The sequence below is a fragment of the Mus pahari genome, chromosome 12 (genome assembly GCF_900095145.1).
Source record: "Mus pahari chromosome 12, PAHARI_EIJ_v1.1, whole genome shotgun sequence".
Classification (NCBI taxonomy): domain Eukaryota; kingdom Metazoa; phylum Chordata; class Mammalia; order Rodentia; family Muridae; genus Mus; species Mus pahari.
Genome location: NC_034601.1, coordinates 26,471,537 through 26,491,378, shown reverse-complemented (window position 1 = coordinate 26,491,378; position 19,842 = coordinate 26,471,537). Strand labels below are relative to the sequence as shown.

The following is a 19,842-nucleotide window of genomic DNA, read 5'->3' as shown; positions in this document are numbered from 1 at the left end:
AATCTGCCTGCCTCTGCCTCCCGAGTGCTGGGATTAAAGGCATGCGCCACCACGCCTGCCACATGGACTTTTTATAGAGAGCAAACTGACTCAAACTGCCCAGCAGCCTCCTGTCTCAGCAGCCCAAGCCGTGTGACTACAGGTGTATGATTTCATGCCTGGCCACTGCTGTTTTACTTTAGCCATGTTAAAAACCATGCATGACTATCTCGTCATGGTTTGACTTTTCAATTCTCTAGTAGCTAATGATGTTTATCTACCACCTGTCTCAGGTCAGACGGCTGATAAATTCCGCATTGGGGGTGACTGATAAGTGAAGTGACACAGCAGTTTAGGAAGGGGGAAAGCCAACATTTCTGCAAGCTCAACTTCAAGGTGGCGATGGGGGTGGGGGCCTACTTCCTGGGCTGACAGTTTTTGCTGTGACTTTACTTAGCAGGAGGGGATGGTGGGGGTGCCTTAGACCTCTGTCACAAGGCCCCTAACCCACGGATGAAAGTGGCTTCATGACCTAACACCTCCTAAGACCTTCTCACATCAGCTGATATGGCTGCTTTGAACTGTCAGCTTGGCAGGATTTGGAGGCACTCCATCTGTGAGCACACTTCCAGAAAGGATTCACTTAGGGAGAGAGAGCTATCCCCACTGGCTGCAATATCTAATGGAGGGCTCATATGCAAAGAGGCCTGAGGGAAAAGCTGCTCGCCTACTCGCCGCTTCTTCTCACTGTGCACACTGCTGCTATCCGACTCCAGCTCCCTCGGACTTCCAGTGATGATCCCGAGATCTTCCAGCACGCCCCCGGCCCCACCCCCACCAGCACTGGTTTGAGACTTCGGAGCAATTGCTGGGGTCTCTGACTCTCTGGCCGGCCTCTACTGTTTAAGCCAATCTAATGCACCCCTTTAAAAGTCCTCCTTCCCTATTCCACTAGAGAACCACAATCTACCAGCGCCAAGGGGAGCAGGATTTCGGCATATGCATTTGGAGGTCACACAAGCATTCAGCCCACAGTCCGGGGCATATACATCCCGTGTTTGTCCACGTTCTGTGCGTACTTTTCTTTCACTGCTGAATTTTGAACAGCCTTTAGATGCCTTAGATTTTCCAACCCATGAAGCCTAAAATCTTTTCTGCTCATCTATAACACCCCCCATGTTTTTTCCAACATAATGTTTTTATTGATTCTTTGGGAATTTCACATCGTGCACCCTGATCACACTCACTTCCCAATCCTTTCATGTCTGCCCCCACCCTTGTGACCTGCCCCCAAAAAGAAAATAAAAAAATTAAAATTAAAAAGCAAAGCAAAATAATCAAACAAGTCCAGTTTAGGTTATCTATATACTCACTGGAGCTTGATTAAACTCTTCAGTGTCCTGTCCAGACTGTGGTGGCACTGGGCTCTACCATTATCACCTAACTGTCAGTGGCACCGTTTTACATATCCAGAGAACTCACAGCCCCAAACCCTCTGCACCCAACCTGGAGAGGCAGAGCGCTGCTGCAGAGGGCTGATTCCGCCTGTCCCTGTCCAGCACGGGACAGCTCCAGCTGGCACGACTGTCCTGCTGGGCTCTGCCTGGCTGTCTGTTCTTTCTCACCACTGCCAGACATGCCTCCTCTGCTCTGATTTCAACGTTCTCAGTCTTGCTAGGCTTCCCACGCCTGTGCAAGATCCTGGGCCTGGGGCTGCTTCTCGGAGTGGAGGAGCCCTTGCTCATGACTCGGGGAGGCAGATGGAAACACAGCTATTCTGTGCCAAGGGCCTGTGGCAGACGCCACTGTTGATTTGAACACTTGCATCCAGAAACCCTAGGCTACATAGGAAAGGCTTCCAGGATGACGGGAGTATCCATTCTAGCCTTTTTGCCCTTTCGTATGCCAGGCTTCTGTGTTATTGACCCCACCATGAGCATTGGTCGCTATCCAGTAACTGAATTGGTTTCCACCAAAGGAGCCACAAGTGAAGTGGGCTCAGTCTAGTTAAGACTGGGTTAGAAGACTGACCCAAGTGCAGTTTGGGAAAAGTATAGTCTCGCAATGGCCTCTAGGGGAAAAAAGTCAAGAAGAATCTCCAGTGTCACATAGCTGCCAAGAGGGGGTGTTCAAACCCAGGGTGGGCAGCTGAAAACACCAGCACCCCCTTCTATATGGCTAGACCAGAGCCTTAGGCTGTCCTGCTTCTGACCTGCCTGGGCAGATCACTAGTGCAGGGCATAGGTGGAGTGTCCTGGGTGGGAACACATCAGCATGCCATCTTCCAGAGGCACCAGTGTCTTCTGGCACAGCCAGATTCTCCTAAACCCAAAGGCTACCGGGGCCATTAAGAGGAGCAGATTGCCAGATGTCATGACAGGAGCCATAGACAGCCACTCCTTGGGACATTTTCATCTGCGTGTGTCCTGTGAGACTACTCTGAGGCCGGTGACCAGCAGTGGCTGTGCTGCCGAGGCATTTCACAAGGAAAGGCCACTCAGGAGGAGCCAGATAGATGGAACAAAGGTGACAAGGAGATGGGTACTGGATGGCATGGCCTCCAAAGAGAGACGTGACTGTGACTACAGAGACAGACACAGGAACAAAGGGTGCCATTTACAGAAGAACCATTTCCACTCACTATAAAGAAAGACTGTCTAGAGAGCTGTCCAAAGACACAGGCTTCCCATCAATGGACACATTCACGGGAATCAAGGCTGGAAGGGACTGGTCAAGGTTGCTAGAGCAGCAAGATTCACCCTCAGGGACGACTGGAGCATGAAGCCCTGGACAACGGAGACTCAAGCAAGCTCATCAGGCCAAAGATTTTCCCTACAGATCTTAGTACAGGTTACCCCTTGTGCCAGCCTCTCTTCACACCTGCTGTCCCTCTCAGTCTTTACTGATTACACATCCCCACTACTCTAGGGACATTTAATTCATTCTGACTCAGCTGATAACCCCACACACACACACACACACACATACACTATGCCCCCTGCAATAACCAGCTAGCTCTTCATCTAGCCACACAGTCAATAGTATTCCCATAACAGGTTTCTCTCCCTCAAATGAGCCAGAAATGCAACTAATGCCCCACTTCCCTTTACGGACAAATCTTTGGTAGAAATATTTTAATTTCCATTGTTTTTTTGTCTTTTTTCTTTTTTGGTTTTTGGGGACAGGGTTTTTCTGTGTAGCCCTGGCTATCCTGGAACTCACTCTGTAGTCCCAGCTGCCTCAGGTTCCAAAGAGCTGGGATTAAAGGCGTGTGCCTGTACTGCCCAGCTATGGTTATTTTCCTTGTAAGAACATCTCAGAAATCTTTAAAAGCCACTTGGAAGACAGGTTGTTTTTTTTTTTTCATTATATTATATGAATGCCTGCACATATGTATGTGCACCACTTGTGTGTGCAGTACCTGCAGAGGCCAGAAGAGGGCCTCAGATCCCCTCCAACTGGAGTTAGACCCCTAGGAGCATCTGCGTTCTCTGGGAGAGGAGTCGGTTCTAATCATTGAGCCATCTCTCTAGGTCCAGGTTTTCCTGTTTTTATGAATCACTTGCTTCAAGAAATAAAGGTGGGTAGTTTCGCTATATCCCTCAGCAAGGCACCAATACAGCTTGGACACTCTGCTGCCCAGTGAGCTCTATAGATTCCAGAATGAAAGAGGACAAGAAGGAAGAGCCACGGGACAGAAAGTGCTGGGTCCCTGGTGCCTGAGGGATGGGGTGTCCTGGCCTGCTGGGAATTGGGCATCTGAAGACAAGAAGGCCGAGAAGCCTGAGGTACAAGTCATTTTCCCTGGCAGTAGGCATGGTCTGCAGAGGGCGCACAGCTCTTCCTGAATGCGCAGTGCTTATACTGAAGATGAAGGTGAATTCTCCCTGAGCAAGGGTTGTACTCATGTGCAACAAAGCAGAAACCATGCTGAGTCCTGTCAGCAAGCTGGACAAAGGCAGTGTGATGTAAGAAGGGCAATTTGTGCCCATGCCGCCTGTAGCGTGGTTCCTGCCAAATTCCCAGGCAACCTTCCTGGTTAAGCCTCTGAATGTGGAATTCCTGATGTTGTAAAGTTCAAGGATTTGAACAAAGAAAAAATAAATATGAACGGATCAAAAAGACTTTGGAAAGTCACTGCTTTCCAAGACCCTTTAGCATCCAGGAACACAAGACACAGACACTGGTGACAAGAAGGGCACACCTCGATCTTGCAAACTCCTTGCCTACATGCCGATCTGTGTGTAACCACAATGGCACACACACGGACCCCACACCAGGAGAGACGCTTCCGAATGGCTGACGAGTGTTCTTCCAGGGTCAAGACTGTGACTGAAGGTGATAAAGGAGTCGTTCCTGAAGGGAAAAGACTAAGGATGCAATGGCGGTGGCTGGGGCTACATTGTGTTCTGTATAAAAGGCCCATGGGGGCTTTGGTGGAGGCTGGGTGAGGTCTGCAGCTTTAATCCCAGCACTCGGGAGGCAGAGGCAGGCTGGTCTCTGAGTACAAGGCCAGCCTGGTCTACAGAGTGAGTTCTAGGATAGTAAGGACTACACAGAGAAACCTTGCTTCAGAAAAACAAAAACAAAACGAATTTTTTTTTTTTCAGATAAATGGGAGAAAGGGGTTCATTTTCTCAGTCACTAGCAACCATGTGCACACTAGGCCAGTGCTCCATCCCTGAGCTACAGCCCCAGGGCAGACAAAGGGGTTTAGAAAATCGTTAGGAAGCTTCTCCTATTTGCCCTGTGAGCCCGGGGAAGGCTGTCTCCTGAGCACTGGGGTCTGGCGGGTAGTGAGGATGTTTAGGGTGGTCTTCAAGGCTAGCCCTCCCTTTGGTTGCTTACCTTGTCCCATTTTCTCTGTCATAGACACTTAGGGCTTTTCCTGGGAGCTGTGACAGGGGTCTGGAGAGACGGGCAGCTAGCATGGTGGCACCAAGTTGTAAGACGGTCTGCTTCCTTCTGGTGGTTCTGAAACACAAAATGCACGCACGCTCAGCGTCTTCCACTTGGGAGTTTAGACAGGAACGGCCATTTTCTTCTTCAAGTTATTAAAGTTAACCGACTAGGCCCTGCTCGAGGAACACCCTCATGGGATGGAAAATCGGGACACGAGGTGTACCAACAGCTCACAGGGCAACCATGAATGAGGCATCACCCATGTGTGACAGGCAACATCGAACGAGGCCAGTGATCCTCAAACCCAGCAACTGTGGGCTGACTTGGGGACATCACCAGGGGAAGGCCTACCACCTAGCTTTGCGACATCATCTGTAAAGCCCAAGAACTAGACGGCTGAGTTTTGAAAGTCACAAAACCATAACTTTTTCAGGAAGTTTATAATTTCGTGTTGGCCCACATTCGTAGCTGTCATTGGCTGTATGTGACCTACAGGCCACAGGTCTGATACATCCGGTGGGGAGTCCTTTGAGAGCAGCACATAATCATTTACAATCTCTTAACCACTGAGCTGAGGGGGGCGGGGGCCGGGGTTTCTGGCTCCGTGAGTGTTGTTCCTGCATCCAGGTTCCTGATATCGATCACAACATCCATCTCAAGTGATCAGGACACCGGCCTTCACTCACAGCATAACCCCATCCTCTGCTGGTGGCTTTTGCAGCCCCATGCCAAACATCACTGGCTCAGTTCGCTACTCCCTCTCACCCCAGCCAACGTAAGGCTACGAGATTAATTAGTCAGAAACCCCTGGACTCTAGCGCCAAGAACAAGGACTCTGGAGCTACAGATGACGGCAGACTCTTCAGATTGCAACGTTGAAAACATTACACACACACACACACACACACATACACACACACACACACACACTCCCCACATAGGGTAATCCATGCTTGCAATCCTAGCACATGGGTGGCTGAGGCAGAAGAGTTGCAAGTTGGAAGTCAGCCTAGACTACCATACAGCAAGTTCCTCAGCAGCCCGGGCTGTCAGACTCTGCACAAAACAACAACAAACTTCCCAAGTCAAAACAATAATAACAAAACCTGCACACAGTGAGAAAACAAAGAGCACACATCCAACCACTCATCCTTCCTCATCTGAGGTTAAACTGGAGGACTTCCCACATCACTCGGTGCCACCTAAGGTCCTACTCGGCCCCAGGGCGATTAATGTCACAGCCACAAATCAAACCCAGACAAGACTAGTCATGAGATGGCTCACTACTCAGCCAAACCCACTGCCCGCCACAGGAGGGAGCACTAGGGAGTACCTCCTGTAATATTCTGAAAAAGAAGAGAAGCAGAGGTCTCCTCGCTTGTGTTATGTGTCCATTAGTGACACTGGTTAGTTTGTATGCTGGCAACGCCCTGCTCTGGTTAACAGTGACACCTTCAGGCTGAAGGGCTAGGAGGGGAGGCCGGGAGGCGGTGACCCACAGGCTGGAGCCCAGGGGATCGGTCTCTTGCTGGCCCCTCCTCTGCATAACTGGCTCTGATTTGTCACACCCATCTTAATGATAAGATCCCAGCCTGATCTTATCCTACATCTATGAATGCTGGAGCATGCGCCACCACACCTGGTGCACAGATTTCTAAAGCCACCAAGGATCAGCCTAGGTGCTCCACTCGGATGACATTATCAAATCTGGATCTGCTCCCAAAGTTCTCTCCTCTGCAGGTGAAAAATAATTCCCTTAGGATCTGGGGCAGTGGCTCAGTGGTTAAAAGTACCAGCTGCTCTTTCAGAGGACCCAGGTTTGATTCCCAGCACTCACGGGGCAGTCACAACCATCTCCAATTCCAGTGCCAGAGAATCCAACACCCTCTCCTGACCTCTTCAGACATCACACACGGGCGTGGTGCAAAGATGTGCACAAAGGCAAAACACTCACACATAAAGTAAAACATTAAATAAAAATTTACTAATTTCTATAGTGAGAGGAGACAGTCAGTTAAACCTACCCCTTTCAAACTTCAAACCGGGATTTAAGGTTCAAACCGTACCTAGCTCACGGATAGTGCTCACCAAAGGAGACAGGCAGCGGTGCAGGCAGACGGGGCCCCTTAGACTTGTGTTACTTCTTTCTCTTCTTGAACTTGGACTTGGTCTCTTTTGTACTTTTGCTCCTGTGAGCCACGCCCATTCCATACCTCCTCTTGTGTTTGTTTTGTTTTTTGAGACAGGGTTTCTCTGTCTGTAACCCTGGCTGTCCTGGAACTCACTCTGTAGACCAGGCTGACCTTGAACTCACAGAGAGATCTGCCTCCTAAGCGCTGGGATTAAAGGCGTGTGCCACCTACACCCTGCTCTCTGCATTGCTTTCTTCACTGCCCAGTTAGCTCGGTGTCTCATGAATGCAGTGTCTCATGCATGCCTGATGAGGCAGCTCTCTCCAGCCTCAGAGCCTCAGCCTTTGCTCTCCCTCTCCCTCCCCCTCCTTCCCCTTCCCTCTCCCTCTCCCTACCCCTCCTTCCCCTTCCCTCTCCCTTTCTCTCTCCCCCTCCCTCTCCCTCACTGGATGGCTGGTGCTAAGGCTGGGAGGGATCTTCTGTCCCTTCAGACTTTGGAGTGCCATTCATTGCCAGTTGTGGTTTGAATGCAGTTGTTTCCTAGAAAACTCCATGTTGAATGTAGGGGGAGGGGGCTCCAAACATTTAAGCTAACGTTCTACTGAGCCATCCCCCAAGGCAATCAGACTAAGATCTTACTGTCATTGTGGCAGTGTTGGGACATGGGTAATTAGGCAGGAGGATCTCGAGTTCAAAATCATCTTTAGCTACAGAGAAAATTCAAGGCTAGCTTGGGTTCCATGAGATTACAGAAGCAAATACAACCAAAACTGAAACAAACAAACAAACAGGCAATCAGGAGCCAGGTTGGTAGCACCTATAATCTCAACACTTGGAAGGCTGGGGCAGAAGGAACGCACACTGGAGCCTGAGCTACATATGATGCTCTCCCTGTCTTTAAACAACAAAAAAAGTGATTAGTAATTAGGAGGAATTAGTGCCTGTCCCCAGAGAGATGTCACTCCCTTGGGGCTGCAAGAATTACTGTCAGAAAAGGTCTTTATGAAGCAATCCATCTGCTGCATTCACCACATTCAAACAAGCGCCCACTTCCTGCTGTGCTATGAGCAGCCTGAGGCCCTGGACAGCCTGGGGCTCTCATGAGAAGCTGTGCTTTGGATGTCCTGGGCTCCAGAACCATGATTCAAACTAAACCTCTCTTCTTTCAAAGTTATTAGTCTTGGCTATTCTGTTATAGCAACAGAACCATCCAAAATCCCTCCCCCTTTTAAGGAACTCCCAAGCAACACACAGCATGACTCTGTAGGTCCACTCCCCTTAATCCCCACACTGCCTTCCAGTTTACTTAACCTTCTTTAATTGAGACAAAACCTTGTGAAACCAGAGGCCTGGCCCATCTTATTGGCCACTTTGAGTAACCCTCAATGTCCAGAACAACCAGAGGAGGCAGGAGCAAGCCTCTGTTGATCACCTTGAGGGTAGGAAGGTAGTATGTGACCCAAACTGAAGTTCCCACAGCAGGGCCCTGCAGGGAGAGTGGAGCCTGACCTGGCCCCTGTGGAGGACCCAGGCCAGAGGCAGCCTCATTCCTTCCAGGATGCCATTGCTGAATAGCCAGCTGAACACACACAACTCCACCTCCTCCCGCCACAGCAGAGGACCGGTCACTCTGCTGCCACTGATTTCAAATGCAGTCTGTAATTAAAGACCTTCCCCAGCCCTTGGCTCACTGCCTGTGGAAGAAAATGCTTCAGTATAATCTCCAAATAGAGGGTTGCTTTCAACTTAGTTTTCCTTAGAGTCAGCAAAATGTAAAGCGCTATAGTCAAAATAGCTTAAAGCACCTAAAAACACAGCCCTTTGAATTATGCCTACTTACAAGATGGTCTCTCACACACAGGGCGGTAGACATTTACATCTGAAGGCAGGGCCTCGTCCTGAGCTACACCCCCAGGCTGGACTGGGTTTCTGGAACACACCTGGAGACTTTCCCAGTGGTTCTTGCTATCTGAAAGTCTCAGGCTGGATTTCACTCTCCGTAGAACAGGAAGTTCTTGGAACTGCCTTCAGGTTGGGGGACAGAAATGGTTACAGGAAGTAGGTGGGTGCTGGAAAAAGGAAGTGCTCTTAGGGGCTGCGGGTTCCTTTAACCTTGAAACTCAGGTCCCAGAGTGAAAGGGCACAAGGGTCTGATTGGGGGGGGGCAGATGCTTAGGATGTTGTCACAAGATAAGGACGCTAAGAAAACTTGGGCCCCCTCTCAAGATCACCCACTCCAAGATCCATACAGAGAAACCCAAGATGGAACCCCTTTGCTCCTCCCAGGTCAGTCCCGATGGGTGGTGACTCCCACGGCCACTAGTAGCGGACAGCTAAGCAAGACCCGGCTCTGACCCATATGCATGTATCCTTGTTGGCTACTGGGCTAGCCCTCCTGCGCTGTAAAGTGAGTACCTGGAAGAGGCCACAGCTGCCTGCCTTCCAGTGCGTCAGTAGCTAGGTCTCCCCTACTCCCTTTAGGGTAAGCTATTCCCAGAAGAGGAAGGACATCTGTGGTGTCAGGAGTATTGGAGGTGGAATTTGGGTATGACGTCTAAATGGGCCGCTGGCACTGTAACGTGGGAGAGAACCCTGCCCCACCGAGGAGGGTAAGCTGCACCCTTTGCAGGTATCCCACACCGAAGTACCCAAGTCAGAAACCAAAGCCCCAAACTGGCAGCTCACAGCTACATTTGGTCACCTTACATTTCCAATAATTATTTGCTTCAGTCCAGTGGTCTGTTGTGGTTTGCTTCATTTTGTCTGTGGTTTGAAGCCAGGGCTCTGCACATGCTCTATCACTGAACCCCACCCCCTAGTCCAGCTTAGCATTCCAAAAGTTAATACAATGAGGCAGGGAGCTATGCTTGAACCAAATAAAAACATTTCACAACTTCTATCTTAAATAGACTGCCGAGTTTGAATTTGCCTGGACACTGCAGGAGTCTGAGTTTTAAGATGCTAAAACATAAAGACAGAAATTGTGCTCTGGACATTTCCTCCTCACCGTTTGGTGGGTTTGTTTGGTCTGGCCATAGGTAATGAGAGTTTCCCAGACGTTCTCCAGAAGAACCAGGCAACATGTTCTAAAAACCTTGTTCAAAGAGATGGCTGCCAGCCCTCTGGGAGAGAATCGTCTGGACCGGAAGCCTGAGGGGATTCCACAGGATCATCATCCTGAGTGTGCCTGGATCCAAATGCAGATGTAAGTCACGACTCATCTCAATGGAGTCCATAAAGCCAAGGACTCCGCTGTACACCTCAGTTCAGCACAGACACAGCTAAAGCTGGCACCCTGATCTGCCCAGGGGACTCCAGGAACAGATGAAGTACGGTTGTCACTGTACGGAGGCTATTCTGTCAACTCCCTCTTCCCAGGCTCCCCCAAGCCTGCAGGATACACTCTCCACAGCTGTAGCTGCACAGGGAGATGGCCTGTCCTTGACCCTCGATGACTTAGATGACCCAAGATGATGAGCTATGCTTAGGCTCTGTAAGTTGGAGACCTAAGACCTGCGGAGGGTAGGGAGCTGAAGGAAGATTCTACTGAACGTTGTCCTTGAGTCTTCATCTGCCTTCTATTCGGAGAACCGCTCACTGTTTACCTTACAATGACAAGAGGATTCCTGGCACACTACAGCTTCAGGACCATTGCCTTTCTTGTCCCTCTGCCTGGAAACTCTTCATCAGATAGGTACATTTACAGAGCTCTCACCTCGTGCCTGCACCCTGCCCTAGCCTGGCAACTGCTCTGTTCTTTCCTTGCTTCTATTTTTTGCTTTGCTGCTGGCATTTGCCCCACTACATCCTTCTACACATTATTTTTTACCTTATTTTCATCTTTGAATCTTATCCCATTGCAAGCTCTTGGAGTAAGGGGATTCCTATAGCAGCGCTCTACACACCGAAGACACACACTTGAGTGAATTAAGAGGGTTTTAAGCCATGCCTTTGATCCCAGCACTTGAGAGGCACACTGGTGCCTCAGATTCATGACTTTAGGTTTTGTTCTTTGACCCACTCAGCGTAACTGGGGCCATCTGAGGGATCACTGTGTAGGAACTGTCCGTCGGAGCCTGGTGTGGTCACCAGTGACCCCTCCTCTCTCTGAATCAATAGGAGATAGAAGTAATTCAGCTGTGAGGGGTGGGCCCTCTGAGACCCCCTCCATCCATGCCTGACTTTAGAAGCTGATTCTTTCGTAGACCACCCAGTGTTGACATCCATGGCTGTCTGTGCTCTTACCAACTCTTACTAAACCAATTGCTATACCATCACTCTTTAGTGTCTAAGACTCCCTTATCCTATACCAAATCTGATTTATTTCACATCTAACTGGTACAAATAACATGTCCTCCAAAGTTCCTTTTCTTTCTTTCTTTCCTTTTAAGATTTCTTTATTTTATGTATACGAGTACACTGTAGCTATCCTCAGACACACCAGAAGAGGGCATCGGATCCCATTACAGATGGTTGTGAGCCACCATGTGGTTGCTGGGAATTGAACTCGGGACCCCCGGAACAGCAGTCAGTGCTCTTAACCACTAAGCCACCTCTCCAGCCCTAAGCTACCTTTTCTAATTGCCTACACCAAAAACCAGTCTCTCAACAGGGACTGTAATCCCAGCTACTCGGGAAGTTGAGGCAGGGAGTTAAAGCCTTCCTGAGCTATAAATCCATGGTCACCCTAGCTAACTTAGTGGGACATCAACCCAAAAATAATAAAAATCAGGCTGAGGATATAACTCAGTGGTAAGCACTTACTTATCGTTCATGATGTGTTAGTTTCAACCCTTCTCACAGGAAAAATCAAACAACACAAAACACCCTCCCCCTCTGTTTCTCTGTAGGCATAATCACCTAGTCGGTGTATATTGTTGTTCATAACTACTCACAAGCCCACATACACTGTGAGCACCCCACTAACAGGACACGGGTGGCGAATCACCTATAGGTTTCCTCTATAGATGAAATCATGTACGAAACATGTCTCCGTTCAGCTTCCTGTCCTAGGGTGTCTATACACAGTCTTTCAGGACGAACCTGATGTCGAAAGAAAGGCATCTGCTGCGTCACAAAATATCCTGGCAAGAGGAAACCTCTGCAACTCGTCCTGAGAACCTCTGGGCTAGACAGTGACTCTGCACCTGCTGACTATGGGCCGACTTTGGCTCACTGGCTGGAAAAACATGCGATGGATGACGAGCCACAGCCTCCTGGAAGGAGCAGCCACAGGGTTAGAGAAAAGGACGTCGGAGCCCCACCCAGAAGCGCGAACCCACGCAATCCTGGCGCCTTCCAACAGGCAAGGGGGTAGGATAGAGTCGTACAGGCTCCTCCTTCTCCACTCCGCGCCTGACGTCGCAGTAGATCGCGCAGCCAATCCCAGCGCTGCGGTCCCTTCCAGCCGGCAAGAGGGCGGGGACCAAGGGGGCTCGGCCAAGGTTGGGCTCCCATTGGCTGAGGCGGCACCACCTAGACAAAGCCGCACTGTCCTCCAGCCGTTGCGCTGGGGTGACTGCCGGTCTGGCGCTGCCAAGGCCCCCGTCACTCGGGCAACCCCAGACGACCCCCGCAGCGCCGCCACCATGCCCGGACCAGAATTCTCTTCCTCTTCCCCCAAGCACCGAGGTCCACCCAGTCTCCACCAACCCAGCTCACGCGACTAGACCCGTGGCCTCACCGCTGTCCAGCATCCTTTCCGAGCACAGCAGGCGCGGAGGAGGCGCTGCCAAAATCCGGAGAACAGAGCTTAGTGGAGGCCACGGGAGGAGGGGAACGGACGTAGAGCAAGGTCGGGAGATGGGTCGGGACCACGCAGTGCCTTGCGAAGGCTGCATAAGTGGCTTCGACCCAGGTTCGGCCTTGGACTACGAAGTGACCTTGGGCCAGTTCCCTCCACTCCTGGGGCCTCGGTTCCCTTCTGTGAAATCGCACCGGCAGTGAACGACGAGTGCTGAACGTTTCACCTGGGGCCACGCGGCCGCGTGATCAACCCCGGGCCTCCGATAGCGATAATAAAGGACCTTGTTCCTGGAGGCACGCACGGAGGAATCCAGAGTCCAGCAGAGGGTGGTGGCTGCAGACCACCTGGGGCCGAGGCAGAGAGATCAATCGCTCCATCTCTGCTTCCTCTTCGGCCGCAGGGCTGTCTAGAGGACACGATGTCCCTTCCCCACCCGCCTTTCAAGGACCCGGCTCAGTAGGCGCGCCGGGCTAACCCAAACCGAGCAGATTGCGCTGGCGTACCGCACCCGCGCTACCGCGGTGAAGACCCTCCCTCTTACCCCGAAGCGAGCCGGCAGGGGGCTCCGCGGCGAGGGCTGGACGGGTGCGCTGGTCTGAACCCGTAGCTGTGCAGGTGCTCGCGCTTCTGGCTTGGAGTTGGCTCGTTGCCTAGGCTTCCCAAGACCCTCTCCCGACCCCTAAAACCGCGGCCTCCTGCTTCTGACACCCGGATGTGCCTTACACACTCGGGTGCGTGCGTTAGGGCTGCGCCGGGCGGGGCCCGACGGCAGACAGCGCGGAGGCGGAGAGTGCTCAGGCGCAGCCTCCTTAGCCCTCCTTATCCCGGTCTGGCTCTGCTCCAGTCAAGGGTGCCCCTAATCTCTAGACACCCCAGAGGTAAACCTGTTCATGCAGGGCCATCCTGATCCAAGCCTGGTACAGATCCTCGCTGTCATCTGATCTTCGCTTCCTGGATCCTGAGGGGAGGCAAAAGGTGAGAGAAGGTTTCAGCCCCCAGCCCACCCCCAAAACCAGGGGAGATGGTGCCGCTCCAGGAAGTGAAGAAACCGCGTGGAGGTCGAGACTTCTTCCAGGGCTTTTGTGTGTTTGCTGTTTTTAAAGCTCATCGGGGCTAAATGGTTAGTTGGTTGACTTTTCGAATGTTATTTAAGGAAACGACACTTAAAATTTTTTCTCCTGAGGGTCTTTAACATATCGCACTTTCCCAAGGTTTAGCCAATAGACTGTGAGTGTGGTTCACAGGGGCAGTCACCCATAAGTGACTCCTCAAATCCCATTACCTGTTTCCAGGATGAGAGACAGGCTGAGGAACGACACCAGCATCTATTAGCGATGAGCTATGTTTAGATAAATGACGTAAGGACTGTGTAGAAAAGGACTGAAAAGATGAACGGCCCCTGAGGAAGTATTGGGACAATGGGGGGCCAAGGCTTTAAAGAAAGCTGCCAGCCCCGTCCCTGGATCTTGAGGGCTGAGGCTGCGTGTTCCCTTTTTATGCCCCTTTTCTGGTACCCAGAGCGCTGAAGAGAGGGAGAATCCTGAAAAGAGAACTCCCTGGTTCTCTGAGCCCATTTCACAGACTCAAGCCAGGCTCAAGTGACCCAAAATGTCGCTCAGCAGATAGTGCCGTAATCCATAACAATAAATCTCTATACTGTAAACTGTCACATGGCTTTGATCCCCGCACTCATTCGGGAGACAGGCAGACAGTTCTTTGAGTTCAAGACTGGTATGATCTACAGAGTGATTTTTCAGGATAGCCAGTGCTACATAGAGAAACCCTGTCTCAAAAAAAAAACAAAAAAACAAAAAAGAAAACAATGATGATAACCTTCTTTATCATCATCCTCATCGTCGTCGTCGTCATCATCCAACCCCCACCCCCNCCCCAAAAAAAAAACCCTACAGTCATAAAAACCTGTAACCACCAGGTTACACTTTGAGGATTATGCCATGCTAGACGAGTCCATTGTCCCACCGAGGAAAACCATAGATTCTAACTTGGGACTCAGGGTTATGTATAGAGACTTATAAAGACTCTGACAGTTGAACTCTCTGGCTTTACCTTAGACAACTCTTCTTCAGAATCTTTCCAGCCCAGCTTTGCTGGTGTGACCTGAGAGACCCCTGCCCCACCTGTCCCTGTGCCTCCTGGCTTCAGGGCGTCCCTGTCACAGCCCTCTGTGATGCCCACAGCAACCCTCTACCCTCTTACACCGGGTCAGCCTGGAAGTGTAAAAGAGCCAACGCCACCAGGACTTTGACCGAGATTACCCACTCGAGACACAAATCTGCCACTGATTGCACCCGTTGGCAGTGCTGAGGTAAGTCTAGTGTACTTCCTGCGATGAAATACCCATGGGCTCTGCGGTAGTGAGCGACGTGACCGACTCAGCTGCACATCCCCTTTTCAGACCACCCTCCCCATTGGACTACAGCCAGACACTCCTGTTCCTGGAGATTCACTCGGTAGCTTTGAAATGAGTCTCCTGTTTGCTGTGATAATGCTGACATACAGAGTAATTCTCTTCCCAAAGAGAATGTTCTACACACATTATCAGACCACGTGCATGAGTTATCAACCTCATATCAGCCAACTATTGGATTCCAGACCAGAACACCCCCAAGAGTTGCACAGATCACAAGGCCACCCTGAGAAGCCTTATCCACCAGGACACTGCCTTCTAGTAGGCGGCCCCCACCCCGATGCCTTTTGTAATATCTGGGTGGCCAAGCCATCTCGCCTGAGAACTTACAGAAAGGCATGCCTTGGGTGCTTGTTAGACTTTGTATGCACAGAGGGTTACCTCCATCCCAAGGGAACCACTTGCCTCTCAAAACTGGCAGCTAAATTAAACAGAAATTAGGTGTGGTTAATGTATTTTGTCTATGGAGTATATTCCCTGTGAGATTTTTCTTCTCCCCACTTTATATACACATTATTATTGTCATTGTTATTGGCAGATATAAAGGCATGCATCACCACACCTGGCTCTTTTCCCACTTTTAAACATTTTAAACATTATAGAAAGTGAAATTCTCTGTGCACCAGTAAACCTTATGATTAGTGAAAGTGTTCTTCAGCCACCCCGTTATCCGTGTAAAGGAGATTCGAATCCCAAATAAGCTATCTGTAGACATGTCCTCCTCTTTCCACTTTGGGAGGCAGGGGGACCCAGATGAAGCCAGTACTAGCTTCAAAGAGGCGTTCTGGCCCTTACTGCAAGCTCTTTCAACCCTGCTAATGAAGAACTGGTTTGTTGGGTTAGGCTTCATGCCTTCATTTCCCAAATGCCTTACCCTCGAGGGCATCACTAACAACGTGGAGACAAGCAGAAAATGGCCACTCCCAGGAGAAAACCATAGACTGGGTGAGAGTCAGTCACAACTGGACCCTGACCGCATTTTAGCTCATTCTCTCCCTAGTACAGTTCTGCCTGCCAATTTGGAACATAAGAAAATGCTTGGCCGTGAATCTGAGCAGCATATTCCAGCCTGGCTGGTCCATGAGCTTCTGGAAAATTCTCCCGTCTCCGCCTTCCATATTGCATCAAAACATTTCTGGAAATTGGGTATCTGGGTATCTGAAGCAGAACCTGTGGGAACCAGGTCATTCTAAACAAGACATGTGCGAAGATACCATCTCCTTCCTGCACCTCACGTGCCCAGACGGAAGACCTGGGGGCCAGGCTCTTTAGCGCCTGTGCATTTCACTTGGACCGCCAGAGGGCGCTGTTGCAAATATCCAAAGTAGGTTTGGGAGGGAAATGATCTTTGCCATGTACAGATATGTGATGCGTGCATGAGCTAAGCGAGTCGTCAGGAATCCTACTGTAAGTCTTCTGAAAGAGGGACAGAGACATTCAGTGAGAGTGAGGAGCAGGGCCCCCAGGGGAAGTTTCATCGAAGAATCAGCTTTCTGAAAGAGTCTCAGAAACCGCAGCACCCAAGTCCCGCTGCTGAATCGGATCCTCGGCACCTCCTAGTTCACACTTTGTCCAATGTCAGCCCTTAGTTAATATCTGTCTCCTTTCTGGACTCTGGCCCCGTGTGCCTCTGCAGCATCTGCTTGGTGCAGATGAAACCATGCCCTCAGCCACCTCCAAGTTCTCACTGAAAGGGGTGTGTGGTGCACTGTGGGGAGATGGATGGGGCGAGACATCATTGGTTCCATCTGCTACTCTAGACCCCGCAGATTTTCTGTTTTGATACAATTGGGTTTTCCTTTTAAACTGGAGGCCTGGGGAGATGGGATGGGTGTGTTTGGGGGTGGGGGTAGCCAAAGCCATAACATGACTCTCAACCCCAACACACATAAAAAGACAAATGTGGTTGTACACATGTAATCTCAGTACTTCTATACCAATATAGAAGGCGGAGACAGGAGAATTTTCCAGAAGCTCATGGACCAGCCAGGCTGGAATATGCTGCTCAGAAACAAACAGATCCTGCCTAATGATGGAAGGGAGGGCAGACTCCCTAAAGTTAACCTCTGACCTACAAGTGTAGAGGTATGTGAATGCAGAGAGAGAGGGGTGGGGGGAGAGAGAGAGAGAAGAGAGAAGAGAAAAGAGAAAAAGAGGAGAGAGAGAGGCTTTTAGTAGAAAACATCCTTAATCTTGTGAATTTTACAAGTATCAAGTAGCTTATTTTACAACTGGTGGTGAAGACAAAAAGTCCAATAAGAGTTGGAGTTTAGTTGTGGGAGCCCAGATAGTATGCTGGGGAAAGATCTTGACAGTTGACCCTAATGTGACAGTTAAACTGAACTCTACAGATCAAAGAGAACTGAAGGGGGCTTCCCATTCCCTACAGAGAACAGGCAAGTGAGTCCAGATAATGTTTGAAGTGCAGCAGAGGTGGGGCGGGGTGGGAATTAGGGAAGTCCACAGCTACCCACCCACCTCCTTTCTGTCTCAGGTTTGGGTATCTGGACTTTAAAAGCATTTCGGTTCTGGGAATAGAGCCCAAGGCCTTGTGCACAGGAGGCAAGTGCTCTACCACTGAGATACATCCCCATTCCTTTCCTGCCCCTCCTGACTAGCATTTTCTTGTGAGTGCTAGGGTTACAGGTGTGTGCTACCAGGCCAGGCTTTATTGGAATCCTTGAAAAGGACTGAGTAACAAGCAGGTAATAAAAAGTCATGCATCTGAGCCGCTCCATCACACCCCAAATGACAGCAAACTAAAATTCCTTCAGCTCCACACTGAGATCTTGTGCCCTCAGAATTGTGCTGTTTCAGGAAGTCAATAACCCACCGAGGAGAGCCTGCTTTCAAACAATAGCACTTAGTGGGTGATCAATAGCACTTAGTGGGTGATCACTGTGCCAACCACTTTGCCAACCACTGTGGGTAATCACTGTACCAACCACTGTGTCAAGTGCCTCTGCTTCGCACCCTCAATCTTGTCACCATCCTGAAAGCAATCTGAGATTATATATATATATATATATATATATATATATATATATATATATAAAATCTATCTATCTATTACCCAGGATAGATTTTTCAGGGAATGAGGAAAATGGTTTCTGGGTATTGAACTCAGGGCCTTATGCATGCTGAGCGCACACTACTACTGACCCCTCCCCCAGCCCTATAATCCCGATTTATGAGGCATTTGGAGTAGAGACTCTTTCTATAGCACTGCCTCTGTAGATTCAAGGTTGCATGGTAACTCCTTACGGTGGTTCTGATACAGTAGCCAGCTTCTGATACTCTCAAGAAGTCATTTTGGTATTAACTGACCTAATGAGCATTAACTCTTTTGTTTTTATGAGACAAGCTGTGTAATACAAGCTTCCCTTGAACTCCCAATCCTCCTCCTTCACCCTTCTGATTTTGGGAACTATAGGTGTATACCACCATGCCTGGGCCATAGAAACCTTAAACGTACAGTACACGGGACACGATTCTCAAGGCTTAAATATGATTTCATTTTCTATACTTCTAAGTTGTTTTTTTTTTAAGTTTTAAAAACAAGATGAAAAGTTACATGTTTATTTTACTTTTTTTTTTCTTAATAAGTGCCTTTCATTTCTGTCTGATGGTACCAGAGTTAAAACCTGGCTTTTCCAGTTGCAAAACTACTTAGTCTTTCTGTTTGGATTTTGGTTTTTTTGTTTTGTTTCGTTTCTTTTGGGCTGTTTGTTTGTCTGTTTGTTTTCTTTTTGGTTTTAGAGACAGGTTTTCTCTGTGTAACCCTAGCTGACCTGGAACTTGCTCTGTAGATCAGGCTGGCCTTGAACTCACAGAGATACTCTTGCCTCTGCCTTCGGAGTGCTAGGAATGCACCAAAACAGGCCGGCTCTGAGTCTTTCTTTTGGAGTTGCCAGGACCTCTTTCTAAAAGCCTGTTTACTCTTCCCCAACCTGGTTTCCCTCTTCTAAGCATCCCTGGAGGTGAGGGGCATTTCTTTCCTTCTGCAGGCAGCTCTGAGGGTCAGCCTTCTCTTACCTTAGTGCACTGAGGCTTCTTCTGCAGCACCCGCCAACACGCCGAGTCCCCTCCAGTGACCAGCCAGATGCCCCGAACCCTCTGACTCCCAGCAGGGTGTAATAACTGCCCAAGGAAATCTCTCCAAGCTTAATGTAAATCCTTCCAGCGCTTTACCTGGGAGTGAAAATTCCCACACAAGTCTGACAGAAAAGCCACCTAATGATAAGGTACAGTATTAAGCTGGATGTCTGCGTGTTTGTCATTGAACGGGCAAAGTTCAGCTTTGTTACTGTTTGTTTTAAGCTTAAACTGACTGTGAATTTGACCCTCTGGCAAGCAGAAGATCAAGGGTAGATGCTGCAGCTAAGGGACACACACACACACAAGGCCAGGAAAGTAAGCGGATGTCTGGCATACTGGGAACCCCTTGGGAGCATCTCTTAGAGTGGCCACTGGAAGGTGAAAGGGATTAAGATTAAACACAGTGGAAAACAGAGCTGGGTTACATTAGTGACCCAGGTTGGTCTCTTCAGAAAGAGGGATTGGTCACCTCACCAATAACCAACTGAGGCAGCTAAGGAGCTTCCTGAGGCCAAAGGGAACACAGAACAGTAGTAGATGACAGTCATAAATGGCAG

The 19,842-nt window shown here is 49.6% G+C and overlaps 1 protein-coding gene across 5 annotated transcripts in view; it reads right to left on the bottom strand.

The window, feature by feature from the left end:
- The window catches only part of Bdh1 (3-hydroxybutyrate dehydrogenase 1), a 33,987-nt gene extending 14,534 nt beyond the window's left edge, over nt 1–19,453 (bottom strand). The window contains exons 1-3 of one of the 5 annotated variants that reach the window (XM_029544633.1): nt 19,223–19,453; nt 13,644–13,717; nt 4,828–4,953 (exon numbers count right to left, since the gene is read on the bottom strand). In XM_029544633.1, the coding sequence (XP_029400493.1) occupies nt 4,828–4,953; nt 13,644–13,696 (179 nt within the window). In that variant the 5' untranslated portion in view covers nt 13,697–13,717; nt 19,223–19,453. Of the gene's footprint in view, nt 1–4,827; nt 4,954–10,020; nt 10,144–12,056; nt 12,476–13,300; nt 13,604–13,643; nt 13,718–19,222 lie in introns of those variants that run through there. The other 4 variants (XM_021209424.2, XM_021209423.2, XM_029544635.1 and 1 more) reach the window with 4 other exon arrangements.
- Nucleotides 19,454–19,842: the final 389 nt, after the last annotated feature.